At 48.2% G+C, this 16,415-nt stretch overlaps 1 protein-coding gene across 11 annotated transcripts in view; it reads left to right on the top strand.

Annotated features, from left to right (window-relative positions):
- The window catches only part of EBF3 (EBF transcription factor 3), a 126,272-nt gene that overhangs the window by 14,074 nt on the left and 95,783 nt on the right, over positions 1 to 16,415 (top strand). For all 11 annotated transcript variants that reach the window (XM_058698142.1, XM_058698151.1, XM_058698152.1 and 8 more), the window contains one exon: positions 419 to 487. In XM_058698142.1, the coding sequence (XP_058554125.1) occupies positions 419 to 487 (69 nt within the window). The remainder of the gene's footprint in view (positions 1 to 418; positions 488 to 16,415) is intronic.

Here is a 16,415-nt window from a genome sequence, read left to right as displayed (position 1 = left end):
GCACCTTTTCCAGAAATAACAGCTTGACAATTAGAGGTAAACAAAAGCGGGAGCTGTGAAAAGTTATTCCCAAGCCTCCTGCCTCCCCTTCTCCTCAGTTCATTGCAAAGACAAACACCGAACACGCTTTCCATATTTTAGCATCAGAATTTCTGTAGGAGCCGGGCTGCTCTCCTAGGGTACCAGACACTGTTCAACTTTGTTCCTTCCGGTAGAAACTTACATCACGAGTGTAGCCGCAGAGCACACGAGCTCCCTGGGTTTACGTCTGCCAGACTGCTGTGGTAGGAGAACTTGTTGTCTCTACTCAGACCGCTTTAGTGTCAGGCTTCAAAAAAAAAAAAAAAAAAAAAAATTACAAGTTGGGCATAAAAGGACGCGATGCGTACTGAAACCAGTGTTTACCATTGCTCCACAGCCGGTGCTGTGACAAGAAAAGTTGTGGCAACAGAAACGAAACGCCCTCAGACCCTGTAATCATTGACAGGTAAGGATGACTTCTTCATTTCTCAAAACAAACCCGCAGCAGCAGCCCAGCCCTTTCGCTTGTGCTGGGTTTCTAGCTGCTCCGTTTTTTTGGAGTCTGGTGTGGAGCTCATCTTGCGAGTTGCACCATTTGTTGTCCGCGTGCGTTATCATGCACAGGTGGGTTGACTGGGAAACCTGGTGGCTCGCTCTGTGGGGATTCAGTAATTGCTTGCGAGTTGTCAAGGGAAGCAGTATCATCTGCCACTGCTCTCACTGTGAGGAGCACTTTATGCCTAGAGATTTGCTGGCTTTCAACCCAGAGATATGTCATAAAATGCTTTTTGCTAATTTGTTAACAAGTATTTCATTTTTGCCTTGTTTTTATCTCGGATGATAGCTGAAGTTGAGACTTGGGTGGCGTTGACTGTTGTAATTGTTGCCCAGTGTTAGAATGAATTTAATCTGCTCTCAATTAGCTGCAAAATGTCTCCTAATTTTTTTCCAATTGTGGCTGTCGCTTTATGTCAAGTAGCAAATATGTAACTAACAAACCAAAGTTGTTATAATTGAAACTAATTACACACGCTGGTTACATTTTCCAACATTAATTTCCATGACTAGATGAGCTGTATGCATTCTTTACCTTGCTGCTTTTCATCTTGCGATTTATCATATTCCTTGGGCAACGTCGCATCCTTTTAAGACACTAATCATTAGTCCTAATAGTGCTAATGTGCGTTTGGCATTGCTTTGGTCGAAACAACAAAAACATCCCCTTCCACCCTCCTCTTCCAACACTCACCCAAATCGCTGGCTTTCGGTGACCTGGAGGAGAGGAGGAGTCCTTTCTTCCCAACAGTGGGAGGAACAGTAAGAGGCCCAGTGTGTGATTGACTGCAGATCTCTCAATTGGTACCCAAATCGAATAAATGTTAGGCTTGTACATATGACACCAGTTTTGTGAGGCAGAGGGTTAGACGGTTTTGAAGAGGGGTTGAATTTCAGCAGCTTTCATTACAAAGTTATCTTTTGATCGTGAACTCTGCTGTCCAGTGTCTGAAAAATTAAACCCGGAAAACTCTATGAGTTAAGCCTAAAGAAATATGCACCACCGGTGGAGAGCAATGCTAATGTTTAACTAGCTGGGATAGCTGTTTGCTTAGTGGAGAATGTTCGGTATCTGACAGAGAGGACAGCTCTCTTATTAGTAATCAAATAGGGCTGACCAGTTGTGGCCGTCACTCAGGCAATTGAGAACAAGTTCAACACTTTATAGAACTCCAACTCCAAAAATCAATAGAATTATATTTGTCTTTAGTGTGGTGGCTATGGAAATCGTACGGCCTTGGATTGTCGTCTCGTCACCGAATTCATTTTATTTTGTTTTTGACTGGCTAAAAGTGTTTGAGCAGCTCCTGGAATCTTGTCTGAGCGTGAGATGCCTGAAGAGGCGGTGTGTGTTTGCTGGCAGTGCAGGATTGTGAGGCGTGCCTCTTTGGGTTGTCTTCGGTTGGTGAGATGGTGAGATTTTAGAAAGATGACTTCCTTTTAAATTGTGACGTCGTCAGCACAATAACGGAGGGGTCGTGCCGATTCCACGAACGTTTGGGATACTGTGTGTTCCCTTCAAAATCACGTTGGGTTTGTGTACCATTCAATCATTTATCGACTGTTGATACTGAATACCTTTTAATACTCAGTTTTAATCCACGCGGTGGGAAATATCTTCCCTTGATATGCAGAAATGTCCCCTTTCATTCTTGTCTGGATGCTCTCTTCTATTTGGTTAATTGAAGTGTGTGCCGAGATTACCGAAACCTTTCTAGTCTAAGAGAAGTGTGTGATCATTTGATATTCCAGAAGCGTGAGAGGAGGGGAAAAATGTAAAAACATTTGGCTAATGGGTTTACCAAGTTTATTTGAATAAGGAGGATTGCAGCCCCATTTACGCCTGGCGTAAATGCTTTGGAGGTCTTAATTATTGATGAAAAATCTGCTTGGCTTCTAAATTCAAAGATATGACAATTTTACAGGAATTTTAATCACCTTCCATGTTAGGGATTTTGAGGTAAGGATAGTTTCTTAAGTAATGACAGACAGAACTGAGAACAGACAGGGCTGATGGGGGGGTGGGAGGGAGGGGAGGGTGGGTGATGGGCATTGAGGAGGGCATCTTTTGGGATGAGCACTGGGTGTTGTATGGAAACCAGTTTGACAATAAATTTCATGTATTTAAAAAGAAAAAAGAAGTAATGACAGAATGTACATTTTTAGCATTCTTAAGAGAGCTGTCACTGACAGTGGATAAACACTAATTTTGTTGCCCGATGGAGATGCTCGTGAAACCGTTGCCGTATTGGCTCTTTCTGCAGTTTAAGGTCTGTTTCTAGGGGAAAAGCGAAGAATCTCGTGTTCACTAGGGCAAGTTGTGTTAATCAGAGAAAGAAAGAAAAAAAAACACCTGCAGGAGGGGAACATCTTTAGAGAGGTGCAGTCTTTCACAGCTGAGATGAGTTTCAATTCCATAATGATAGTCATTTCTGGGGGGGGGGGTGTTGCCTCCTAAAATTAGTCGCTCATGTTGAGCTTCTAGCCTGTGCTCCCTCTGGAGTATTGCAGGATAAAAGATCCCATCAGATTGGTGAGTCAGTCTACAGGTCCCCATCAGCAATGTCATCACTTGGTTAGTTGGCTTAAAAAAGAATTATATACAATGTGCTTCGCCAGCTCCTTGTGGCCTTTGGATACATTTAGCAGGTTCTGACCAGATAAGGCATATTTGTCCTGAGGATATAAACCAATAATTCCAACCTGAATTGAGATCAATGGGCCCACATTTGTTCTAACCCACACCGAGCCTCTTCCGGCACGCTGAGACTGCTTCTCTGTGTTATGAGAACAGAGGAGTAAGCTTCCCGCTCTGGCAGGGAAATCACATTCTATAGACTCTGATGCCTTAAATCAATTAATTACACAACTTAGTTGTCTTTCAGAAGCATTAAATACTCATGAACAGCATGGAAGACGCGCTTCAGAGGAAAGAAGGGGGGAAAAGTGAGGATATTTTGTATTATCAAACCCTTTTAATTTACCGTGAAGGTTTCACCTACGTTAACTGTCGTCTTCCTCATAAAACGATGCCAGACAAACATCTTTTATAGCTCTGAATATACAATTACACTGCAGTTGACGTAAGCTAACGTCACGACTTGTGGGGTAAAGGAAAGGAGAGGCATAACGCTGGGAAGTAAAAGCGCGGTCAGTGGACGCGACGGGACAGTGTCCACGGTAGATCGCGGTGACCTGTGGGGAGCCAGACGCAGGGAGGGAAAGGTGTGTGTGTGCATATGCACCCACGTACAAGTGTGTGTATGTGTGTGTACACATGCATATGTAATTTCTTACGGTGTTCCTGAAAAGGATGGGAGTATCATTTTCCTCATGGAATAATGTTTTCTGGGAAAACACAAAAGCAGATGGTTTTCATTAGGAACACCCATTGTCCACATATCCCAACTATGAACAGATAAATCTCTCTCGTTTCACCCGTACATTCCAAGGGCTGTAAATGATTACAGGATGTCGGTGTGGCTGCTAAACCAGAACCACACTTTGGCTCTCGTGCTCCCCCTGTGCCATCCTGGTGAGCGCGCCCGGGGCCCTCCTGGAGGTGCCCAGGAAGGCATGCGCCCTCGCCTCCCTGGCGCACTTGGCCCCCCCGGGTGGACCGGGGGCGCCCGGGCCCACGTGTTGCAGCCCGCGAAGCGGTGGGCGCCGGGCGCCGTGACCGTCCACGCGGGCCGGGTCGCACGCCGTGTGCTCGAGTGGTGCCGGGAGCGTGCTCGGCGGGGCGGTTCCAGATGGCACCGTCTCAGGCGTCCTGCTCACTGGCACCTCCATGGCAGGCAGCGCCCCCTCCCCGGTAAATCTGGCATCGGTCTATAGAGTCGGGGAGACTTCTCATTCCAAGTCTGTCCTACTTTCCTGTCTGGAAGCCAGACATCTGTTTATCCCATTTTCTTTCATACAGAGTTTGGAATAGCTTTAGTTTGGGGGGGGGGATGGGGAGGGAAGTTTTGTCATATTTAACAGCTGTTACAGAATTTCAACCCTGTGGGCTCTGAAAATACTTTTCGGCTGACCTCAGATTTTTATACATAATCGACGTGGGGTTGTAGAAAAATATTATTTACTTAACCTCTCATTGTCTGTGATTTCACATTGTCCTTACTCTGATGTGCTAACTACCAACAATTTTAACTTGCCCCCCCCCCAGCCTTGCCTTGATTCATTTACACGTTTTAACTTTACACCTTTAAAGTGATTGCAGAACGGTAGCTGAAGACCGATTGGAGATTTTCTTCCTTTCTTTTCTTTCTCTCTCTCTCTCTCTCTCTCTCTTTTTTTTTTTAGTCAACAGTGTTTCCTTTCACTTCCTGTCACAAAGGTCAAAGAGAGCCGACCTTTGCTGGCGGTCCCCCTCGCTGAATTATTCATGGCATTGACTTTTTGTCAGCACACACAGTTGTGCTCTGGGACATTTTATTCATTTACCTCATTTAAAGCGCCTTTCTGCACCTGTTCAAGTATTAATATCATGTAATTTGGGCCTAATGCCGATTTTGCTGAACACTCATTATATTTTTTATTAGCTATATTTCCAAACGATTATGTATGATTATTACCAAGCCTTACAAACAGCACCGGGCTATTCCCCAGCCCTTTACATCTTCTTGTCAGGTTGTTTTCAGAAGCGGGGAGGATAAACATTTGACCAGACCCACTGTTTTTATTCCTACTCCATCTCCAAGCCGAGAACTTAAAGCTTCCTCCCTCATGGCTTTGCACGAGCGCGATTAAATCCAACTCTGAGGGAGCTGTACAAATGCCAGCATTTATAAGGTCAACGCTTTTGTTAAAAATGCTATGTAAATGAGGATCTGCAAAAAGGGACATTAAATAAAATTAAATTCATTGTCTTCTTTAATGTCATTTACATTTTGGCTAAGCCCCGGCCTGTCAAGGAGGATTTTAAAAATAATTTTAATTACACATCATTCAGGGATCTAGGGTGTTCTATTCAGTAGCATTTGGATGCCCTGCAACACGGAGACTGTTTATTAACTGCCTAAACGACATCACGTCACTTCATCTGCATAACGCGATGAAAACAGTGCAGTTTGGTGTGAACCTTCCCTTCTCGGTTTTCCTGAAGATGGGACTATAATTATCTGCGAACAGGCCTTGGGATCCCGGAGCCCTCCTTTTGCTCTCGGCCGTGGGTTTGAGGCACGGTGCGGTTCAGGGTCTGTTTGAATACGCTGGGACTTTAGCGGAGGGAAGACATTGGCCAGGAATTTGGCAACAGGAACACACAGTTGGGATGAATGGATGTGGCTACAAAGAATCTGATTTTGCCTGGCACCGGCCCCATCTGGCTTTGTCACACTCAGGTGTGAATGGCCGTTTTATTCCCTGGCACGCCAGTGGGGAGAGGCAAAAAGTTCATTCATCCCTTAAACATTTTTCCATAAACTTCTGAAAATAAACAGGAGAGGAAGCACTACGTTACTGTCTGACAATGACATGCTTTCACTTACACAGGGAGACACCAGAAACAGGTCCGACTTTGTTCTCCCCGCCCCCCCCCCCCCCCCCGGCAGCCCCAGGGTCGGAGGAGAGTCTACATCATACATGCAAAGTCCGTGTGCTGACTGTCCCCACACGCCACGGTGGTTCGGGGCCACCACCAGGCCCAGCGCCCGCCTCTCTGGTCTAGGCCGAGGAGGCCCGCGGAGATTTATGGCTGTGCCTGGCCTGGGTAAGGACTCCATGGCCGAGCCAGGCAGAGGCTGGGTTTTAAAACCAGCCACACACTCGTCATGATTTCCGCAACACTCTCAAACAACTCGGATTCTTGACCGCCTGAGCAAGGGAGAAGCCTCTTTGCTGCCTCTGCTGCTGCTGTAAGCAGGAGCCCGGGGCAGCACGCAGGCATGAAAATGCAGGGGGCGGAGGGGAGGGGCTGGAAGCCAGGCCTGTCAGAAGCTATACTCCAGGAGGTATGTTGACGCAAGCCATTCCGTGCCTCTGCGGCAGCCTTATCAGGTGAAAAGCAAAGATATTGCCAGTGCCTGTAATTGTGTTAGGATGGCTTGGATGAATTGGATTACCTTATGGAAAGCCGTCCAAACTCGGGGTTCTGTTACGCATGCTTACAGGAAGCAAATAATTACTCTCTGTGCACCAGCAGATAATTGGGGCTGGCCACAGGCCTTCTCGTGCCGCCGAAGCGGGAGGAGCTGGCCTCGTCAGAGCGTTTAGGAGACAAACCGGGAGGGTGGTGGTCCCTGTGCATGTAGGCGGCTCACGCTGATGCTGTGATTTCGGTTACTTTTCAAAGATGGTGAATAATTTATCAGAATTCAAACTAACAGCGGCAATGGGCGGCGCGTTGGAGGAGATAAAAATTGCACGCTCTAATGATGGAAATTGTCGTTGCAGACAGGAAGTGATTGACAAGTAGGGGTGCAGGAAGTGAAAACTCAAGGAGCTTAGCCGGGGCTTGGGCACAGCTTCTGGAGCTTGTGCTCGGAGAAAATGAAAACCATGCCCTCCCGTTAGCCCGCCAGAACACAAGCCCCTCTTGTTTGTTTATCTACCTAGCAAATCTCCCCAAAACGTTTGTGGTCAAAAGTCTACATAATGAGACATTATGCTGGTATTATTAATGCTTTAAAATAAAAATATGGCTATAATTTAGAAAAATAAGCAGAGGAATTTTATGTTAAGGGGTTTTTTTTGGGGGGATTGTATTTTATAAGCTTCTTGGTCTTTGGGGGTAACTAGGGTTCATTAAATTGTAGAAAGCTTGAAGAGGCTGTTTTCAAAACTATTTATTCAGCAAACAGTCTGTCCTATCTATCAACATAATAAATGCTATACATTTGCGACCAGTTCGATGAAGGGCACGGTGGGGGCTGGGGCAGGGAAACTGTAACGGGTTGTTTTTGAATCACTGGTTTCCCTTTCCCTTTAAAAACAAAACAAATGAGAACTCTCCCTCTAATTCCTTGGCTGGAAGTTGCTCAGCTAGAAAACACTCCAAATGCACGCGGGGCCGTGGAGCCAGCGGTGGACTGAGTGCCGCGTGTGAGCGTGCACAGGGGCAGCCCTGCTTCCCCCAGTAATTCACTAGGAAATGAGTTTAACATGTGCGGAAAGGAAGGGCTCAGGGTTTGCGTCGTTGGAGGACCCAGAGCCCAGGCCCCGCGGACGGAAGGAGTAGGCTCCAGCTTGCCTCTGCTGGGTGTGGAGGGGAGCTGCTCGCACATCTGGGGAGGAGGCCTCGGTTAGCCCTGACGGGCAGCTCCAGCCGCCCCTGCCTCCTCCTCCCCTTCCTCCCCCACCTCTCCCTGCCCCCTCCCCCTCCTCCCTCCTCGCTCTCCCCTGCCTCCTCCCTCCTCCCTCCTCCCACCTCCCTCCTCCCTCCACCCTCCTCCCTCCTCCCTCCTCCCTCATTGCCTGTATTTTCCCTTTTCCCTCTCTCTCAGCAGAAGGCAGTGGGGGGCAGGGTGCCGTGTTAAAACAAGACAAAACTTGGGCAGTGTTTAAGGCCCTGAAAACATTTGCCCTCCTGATGATGAAGTTCCAAAGGGGGAAAGACCCGCCTTGGCCTGAGCCCCCATCTCCCCGTCCGAGTAAAGGCTTCAGCAGTGGCTTCCTGCACATCCTCACAGCCCCGATGTAAGTTTTCACTGAGATGGAGACTTTTCGCAGGAATGGCCGGTCTGGATGTGGTGGTGTCACTGGAAAACGGGTCTGCAGGCCGCCCCTGGCGTGGGGCCATCCGAGGGTGACCTATGTGTAGCATAAGAGTGTGGGATTCGATTGTAGGCACAGGTGGGCAGCACGCCTTCCCGAGGCACGTGTGGGGGCAGGCAGGTAGGTCACCCTGACTCTAGGTGGGGGACGGGGCCTGCACAGAAGGCGCAGCAGGGAAGGGTGCCCCTTTCACCTCAACCAACACCCGACAAGACCAACTAGGCATTGGGGATGGGTCGGGGATGGTCCTGTCCAGTCCTGTTGAGGAAGGGGGGGGCCTTCCCTGAGAAGGCCCTGGGTTTTCTAAGACCTTCAGTATCCGGGGGTGTGGTGTGCAGGTACCCAAATCCCGTCCTGACCAGTTTATGCAGATGTCCTTTCCAAGTTGTTGCCGCTCAGGTCACAGGACCATCCAGCTGTGTGGAATGACATCCTGTGGCCAACAAGAAAGACCAGGAGGCACAAAGCGGGGCTGAGGACGGGGTGGTCATGGAGCAGGGCCACGGAGTCCACACCTGCGGCCAGCGACAAACCACCCCTACTTGGCATTTCCTTCCTCCGCATTTGATATAGATTCCAAGGTGGTCTGAGAGTGCTTTTTGGAAAAATTGATACTTTTTTTTTTTTTTTTTAAAGTGAGCTCTAGGCCCAGGGCTGGTGGTGGGGCTCGAACTCATGATCCCGAGATCAAGAGTCCCATGTTCCCCTGACGGAGTCAGCTGGGCGCCCCCAGACTTCATTTTTTTAGAGCAGTTTTGGGTTTACAGAAACATGAGAACCCCGGGCAGAAAGTACAAAGTCCCCATATTCCCGTTTGGTAACATCTTGCCTTAGTGAGGCACGTTGTTACAATTGATGAGCCAGCACTGATATGTTGTAAGTAAACCGAAGTCTGCTGTTTAGTTAGGGTTCACTCTGGATGCTGTGCGTCCCAAAGGTCTTTTCCTACAACAGTGTCATGCAGGGTGGTTTCACTGTCCTTACCATCATCTATGCTCTGCCTTTTCGCCTCCTCACCCCTGGCCCCGGGCAGACACTAATCTTCATACTGGGCCTGTACTTGTGCCCGCTCTAGAATGTCAGTCATAGAGTTGGAATCACACAGTGTGGCCTTTTCAGATTGGCTTCTTTCACTTAAAATATATTTTAAGAGCCTTCCATGTATTTTTATAGCTTTATAACCACTAATAATACTTTCTGAATTTCTGTTTTTCTGTTTTTCTTTATGAAAGGTTTCTGGGCAGTGTTTTCCCTTTCATTGACTGTGTTTTTGTAGTAAACTCCCTTACTCGTGAGCTTATCATAGCAGTTAGTGTTTTGGTATTTGGATGTTGTCTGTGGGTTTTTCAGAAGTTTACGTGATCCACCCCCATTTTTGTTTTTAAAACAGCTGGCTCCTTCGCAAAGAAATGAAAACTTTTTACTGAGACTTTATTTCAGTGGTGTCACTCCATTTTGCTTATTATTTGGGTCCCCACCTCCCACCCCCAGAAATACTTCTTTGGAATATTTAAATAGCACAGGCCATAAAAGGAGAACGGTTAAATTATCGGAAGGCAGAATACTACACTGTGGCCTGAAAATGGAATGAATTCAGCATTCAGCGGAGTTGTTGGCTTTTTTGGTTTAATAAATTAAACTACAAATTTTCCTAATTGCCAAACAAAATGTTAGGCCAGCTTTAGCCATTGCTGACAGTGAAACACAACATAAAACCTGCTGAGAGTTATATGTGGTATTTAATATGAGACAGAGCAACGAAAGGGTTTTATGGCGAAGTATGAATTCACACCCAGAGCATTTGGTTCACATTAGGAGAGGTTTGTAAATCAGATCAGTGTGCCGGGATGGGGTGGTCCCCAGCAACCTCTCTCCTGTCTCCTTCCTGATATTTGGTTATTGGAATTGCTACCAAAGGGATCTCGCCCGTCCATTTCCATTTTCTCAATGAAGCGATTTGTCCTCTGACATCAGGAAGATTGGGTCAGGAAATAAGTGGGGGATTGGATTAGACGTGATGCTCATCCCTACCGTCCGAGGTCACCGGCCTGAGCCGGCCACCGGGCAGCAGCCATCAGTTACCGAGACGTGGGCTGCCCATCGGTCCTTGGCCGGCGGGGACCCCAGGGAAGGTGAGAAGGATCTGGGAAAACTGCTTTCAGGGGAAAAAATGGCAATAACTATCATTTATTAAATTTGACAAGCAGGTTCTAAATATAACAGCCCTTTTCCCAAAGATCATTACTTTGAACAAATAAATGAGTTATGCAAGTTAATAAACGGCTAGGTTCCCCGTCCAGAGGCGTGCCTTTGTGCAGCTCAAAGATACATCCTGCTCTCTCCTGCTGCCCTAACGAACGGCGGATGCTCTCCCGTTTCTGCTGGCCACCGAAGCTTTTGTGTTGGACGCGCTGCTCTTAGCATATAGCGTGCCCACGACAGTCTCAGAAAACGCTTGGCAGTAAAAATAAACTTGCCTTGGTTGAGAACGATATGACACGTGGATGTGCCTTACCGTTTCGAAAAGGCTTTCGTACACGATTGTGAATTAAGCAAGGTCTAGGAGTACATTTAACTTTAAGGGAGGACATGATTTGTCTGCTCCCGTTCTCGCGGTCAGAAGCGTATGTGCTGGGCTGGGGCATTTGTCACGACAAGTGACTTCTTACGTTCCCTGAGACCCCATTATAATTATTCCCAGCAATTAGAGCATCCAGAACCCCATTCCAGCCCCAAACACATTTGTTCCCATTTATTAGCCTGTGAGCAGTAACTAATTTACATTGTTTCAGAGTTGTGTGTTATGGTAATTTATTGCGTGTGCTGGGGGTCACACAGAGTTGACCAGTCGGCAGGGCAGACCCTCGCCAGGCAGGGTCCAGCAACGCACAGGCAGCGAAGCCAGGGGCATGTGATTTGGAACCTGCTACGGTCTTTTTAATCATGTTTTGATTTATTCTCTGTTACGTTACTTGCTTTACTCTTGTTCCCTTTCTGTTTTTTAACAAATCAGAGCTGGGAACAGGATTTTTTTTTTTTTTTTTTTTTTTTGAAGGAAATGGAAGCGATATCTCCTAACGAGTGGAAACTTTTACTAATGCCCTGAATAAAATATTTGTCAGCGGCCTCCACTAAACGTAAAAGCAGTCCGCAGAGGAAACAATGCCTTAACTGTTCCCTTCTCAGAGCGGACTTCGTTATCAAGTTGAGGAAAAAGGCTTGTTTAGGCAAAAATAATGATCATAAATAGAGCTGTATAGTGGGGCTCGGAGGAAGCAGTGACAGGGTCTGCCATCAAGACCAGCAATTCCAAGGAAATATGAGTGTTCTGATCCAGGGAAGCAGTAATTATCTTTTTGTGAGGAATGTACAATGGTGTCGGATGATGAATTGATCGCAGATTGGAAGCGTGGTTTAACTGTCATGTACAGAGATAAGAGGGAGCCCCGGGATTGCTCATCGTTTCTGCTAGTTCACAGCCAGCCAGTTTATTAGCACAAATCCCAAATGTTTAGTAAACTCATTAGGTTCCATCTAATGCTAATTTATCATCATAGATGGAACCCTAGCAGTGGAGGCCGGAGGACTGTGCCGAATCCACATGATTTACAGAGCTCTCTGATCAATCACGTTCTTTGCACTGGTCATTTTTCTTCAAATGCTTTAAACGGGCCTGAGTGATCCATACGATTAGGTCATGGCAATCGGTTAGGGTTCTCCGGAGTTATCTTTCCTGTGATGGTTATCTGAAAGGTTAAGAAATCCTATACAGTCTGACGTGGGGAGAGCTTTGGTTTTGGATGGCTTCACCATCTCCCCCCCACCTTCCTCCTCGTCTCTCCCCCCCACCCACCCTGCTCCCCACCCCACCCCTCCCCTCCCCTCCCCTCCCCACTCTCCCTTTTCCTTTTACAATCCAGTCACAGAGTCGAATTCAAAGAATTTCCTTGCAAAATCAGTTTACCAAGAAATGCATCATGGTACATAAATGTCAAGTACAGTTTATTCTAAACTTCAGACAGTGTTTTTCTTTTAAAAAATCAAGCTTTAAATGCCCAGTTCTCCTGACATTTTCGTACATATTCTATAGTGTTTTCGAAGAGGGTAATAACCTTTGCTTGATCCTAGGCAACAGCTGCAAAGATAATGAAATTCTTATGATATTTCACCAGGTAAAATGTGAATTGCAGAAGAAAAGCTATTGAATTTTTATGGATCTTAATCGCATAAAATGAGATTCATGGGGCATACGTATAACTATACTCGGTGGACCAGCGGGCTGCAGTTGTGGGAAAGCCTCGCCGTGCGGTGTGAGGGGCGCTCTGGCTTGCACGAGAACGTTCCCCAAACGCTGCCTTCAGCTCTCCCTAAGAGTGATAATGAAATATGACAGAAATTTCCTTGTGCTGGATCAGTTGCAAGAGAGGTCCTGCACGGCCTATATTAATTCATCTGACTTATGTTCCAGGTCTTGATTTACCTTATGATTAAAAACTTGTGTGGGTTTGCTCTCCAATTGAAATCAGATCTCCCTGATATCACTGCAGCCTAGCGATATTGATCCCTATTTAACATCAAGGCTCAGAATTGATTGGCATTGATTAACAATAAAAACGCTCTCCTCCGTGTCCAGCCAGCGAGCCAATATTCTGAAAGACATACGCTGTGGTGTTCTCCGCATTGACCAATCTGAAAAGAGAAATGGCCCCACCCGCAAATAAACAATATATTTTAATGTTATTGTAACTGGATGCTGGGCTGGCAGTGCAAATTGATTTCGTTCTTGTTGTATGAGATAAATATCTTTAATAAAATCCTCATTTTATTTAGGATTTTACAGGAGTAACTTGATTACTAGAGTAGTGATATTTTCTTCTTTTCCCACGGTGTAAAAAATGGATTAAAACATAAAGGCTATAATAACATAACACTGGAGGTGAAATGTTAATCAACTCAGAAATCACACACAGGGCGGGAAAGTCTGGGGAGATGTGTCACCCGGGGGGGGAGACGCGCTGCTCCTCGCGTGTGCTGGTTTTACTGAGCATTTTACAGTGTCGGCTGGGCCTGTTAGCCCGCGACTGTCATGTGCTGAGGGCCAGCTTCCCTCCGTAATGTTGAGCGAGCATATGGTTCCAAAGAGCGCGGCACAAAAACCACTCAACAGGATCGAACCCAAAAGCCTTAAAGAGACTGTCTGTTTGTTTCTGTTTTGTTTTTACTGGCTAGCGTAGATGCAGCCTGTCAAAAGCATTTCTAACCATTCCCTTCACTAGTGGTAGAGGGAGGAGAAAACGTACGAAGGAACACAAATCAGAAAAGTCCTGGGCACCGAAAGTTCTGACGTGCGTGCAGGGGAGTGGGGGTGGGGGGGGCTTGACTTGTCCCTGAGCCCGACTGGTAACTCTGGCGACCAGTGGGTGCTCTTCCTTAGCGTCCAAGTGCACCGGAGGCCAGGTCCAGCTGAAAGAAATTATCCAATCTCTAACATCCAGAAGTTTACAGTTATATAATGATGGAGAAAACCACAAAGCCCAAGGGATGTCAAATTTTAGAGATACTTTTAAAATGAAATTATCCAACCAAGCCTATAAGACAACCTTCTTGTACTTAAGACAAAAACGACAATCTGGAATTAATTTTTTTTTTGTGATAGGGCAAATCCAATTTGCTTCTTTAACTGTTGATTAAGGAATCCGTTCTACAAGGCTGTCCCCTGTAAGTATTTGCTGTTTATTTGTCTGTGGAGAGCCGCTAGAATCCCCTCCAACTGGGAACGCGGGTCAGGCATGGCTGTAATGAAGAGAGCCGCCTGGCAGCATGCAGACGCCTGGGCTGGCCTTGTTTGTGCGGAAGAAATAGTTGGCTTTCTGAGCAGCTAGGGGAGGGTCGCGCAGTCACCTCCCGTCATGCAGGCAGCGCGGTTGAGAACGGGAGACAGGGTTTGTCTTAGGTGCAGCCTTTCCTGTGGAATCTGGAGGAGAACGTCCATTAGAAAGCAGCAAATTAGTTAATGCCTTAAATCCGAAGGTATCTTACACCGAGGTCCACTGAATTAACGTCCAAGTGTGGTCTGGAACACCGAGGTAACCGGTTTCACGATGAACGCCTGTTACCTGAACATTCTGCGCGAAAAATAATCCTCCCCCCACCCACGGCCCCATTTACATTTATTTGTACAGGAGGAGTGTCTCTTTTGGTCTTTTAAAGTCCGTCGTAAATATTTAACACGGTGTTTCATCGACGTTATTTAAAACTAAGGTCTTCCCAAAGATGGGTTCCGGTGCAGTCGCGAGGCTTGCAAACAGACAAGTGTTGCTGAGAAGGAATACCTGTTATTTTTACAGTCTTTAAAAAGCAGAGATACTGTCTCTGGATGAGGCCAGCCTCCCCCCACCCCCACCCCCACCCCGTGTCACTCCGTTTCCCCAGATGCCCCCAGGGCCTGAATTACCTGCTTCGCAGGTTGATTTTACCTATTGGTCCCGGAGCTCGTGGGCGCCCTGCTACTGTCCAGCAGTCTGCGAGGTGTCCTTGCAGGCATACAACAGCCCGGAGCTCTGGAAAGGGACACAGTAGCAACTTCGGTGTGCTTTGTTTTGTGTGGAATTTACCTGAAGTGTTTCCCCACCAGCATCAGTGACAGACGCGTGTTCCGTTTTTGCGATTTTGGAGGGGTGATATTTGTCAGTGCATCTTGTAGGGCCATCTTGGGGCGGAGACCCAGAGGACCGAAGGAGAGTCCTGACCACCCGAGGTGGTGAGGTCCCCGGTGGGAGGGTTGGGGGTGGAGCGGGGGGGGAGGGCGGGGGCTGTCCTACAATCGTTCCACATCCACAAGGATGTATATCAGCCAAGAGACAACCACTTTTTTTTTTCTTCCTAAAAGTTGTAAACGCAAAGCAACCAGGCTGTAAGGAGCTGTGGTTGGCAGTCAGAGGGGGGCAGGCCTGTCTGCCCCAAATGTGGGGCCAGGCTCCCCTGGTGATAAGAGACATTTCTCTCGTGGCTGGAGGGACTGGAATGCGAGAGCTGGGGCACGGCCTGTGCATTAGTGGCCTCCGTCCCTGTGCAGTGGCCAGGTCCCCTGCATCTGCCCCCGGACGCTTCTTCTGCCCGCCCCTTGTAACTCAATGGGGCCTTTCTGTGCGCCCGGCCATGGGATGATCCAGCCGGTGTCCCGCTCCCAGCCTGTGGGCAGTCCCCTAATTGGTGCTTCCAGCTGGTCTCATCCTTGTCCCCTGACCCCAGGTCCCATTGCCCCGAGGACTGCTGTATCCGCTGGGCCCCTCCCCCTGGCATGGCCCCTCCAGAGCAGAGTCCAGCTCATCCAGTGCTTGTGGCTCCCCTCCCCCCGTGCACGGTGACAGCCACTGGAATCGCATGCCTCTTAGGGCGTGGAGGTCCCTCCCCACGTCTTCTTTCTGAAACCCTGGTGTCCTTTAGGCCTGGTTCAGACTCTGTGTCCCCAGAGCCCCCTGGCTGTGGACCCAGGCCACCTCTCCTGCAGCTCTGTCGCCTCTGGCCTGCGGGCCGGTGCTGTTCCTGGGTGCTGACATTCTAGAAGCAGGGGTGCAGCCCGAGGCCCCCGCGGGCCTCAAGACAGGCGGCTGGGCTCCTCCTGTGGCGCTCAACGGCGTGTGTGTGACGACTGAGGCAGAACAGAAGTGTGCGCTGTCCCTACCACATGTTGCGAGGCTCCCCTGCCTCTGGGTTCTGAGCTGAGGGCCAGAGCCCCAGCCTGGCTTGTCCTGACGTCCTCTGCTGCCCTGTAAGCTGAGACTCTTGCTAAGTCTCCCTAAGCCGCCACAAGGTCCTTTCATCCCTCCAACTTCACGCCTGCCAGCAGCCCGAGCTGCGTGGTTCCCGATATCCTCTCGACCTACCTATCGAGGTAGGATGTTTTACTTTCCTGATTTAAAACACGCGCATGCTTTCCTGCTCTGTTACCCAGTTTCCAAGAGATTCCGGGAAGCAGCCAGGGTCTGTGCCTGCTGTGTGGATGGGGTCTGTTCCTCCCTGGGCGGCCCTACACCAGGGCCCCAGCCTGCTGCTCCCGGAGGCCTGTCTCGGGTGCCCCGGCCCAGAGGAACGAGGGATGGGTGTCAGAGAGAGGCCTGGTG

Source organism: Neofelis nebulosa, chromosome 13 (assembly GCF_028018385.1).
Source record: "Neofelis nebulosa isolate mNeoNeb1 chromosome 13, mNeoNeb1.pri, whole genome shotgun sequence".
NCBI lineage: Eukaryota > Metazoa > Chordata > Mammalia > Carnivora > Felidae > Neofelis > Neofelis nebulosa.
The sequence above is the reverse complement of the archived record's forward strand: the minus strand, read 5'-3'. Positions and strand labels throughout refer to the sequence as shown.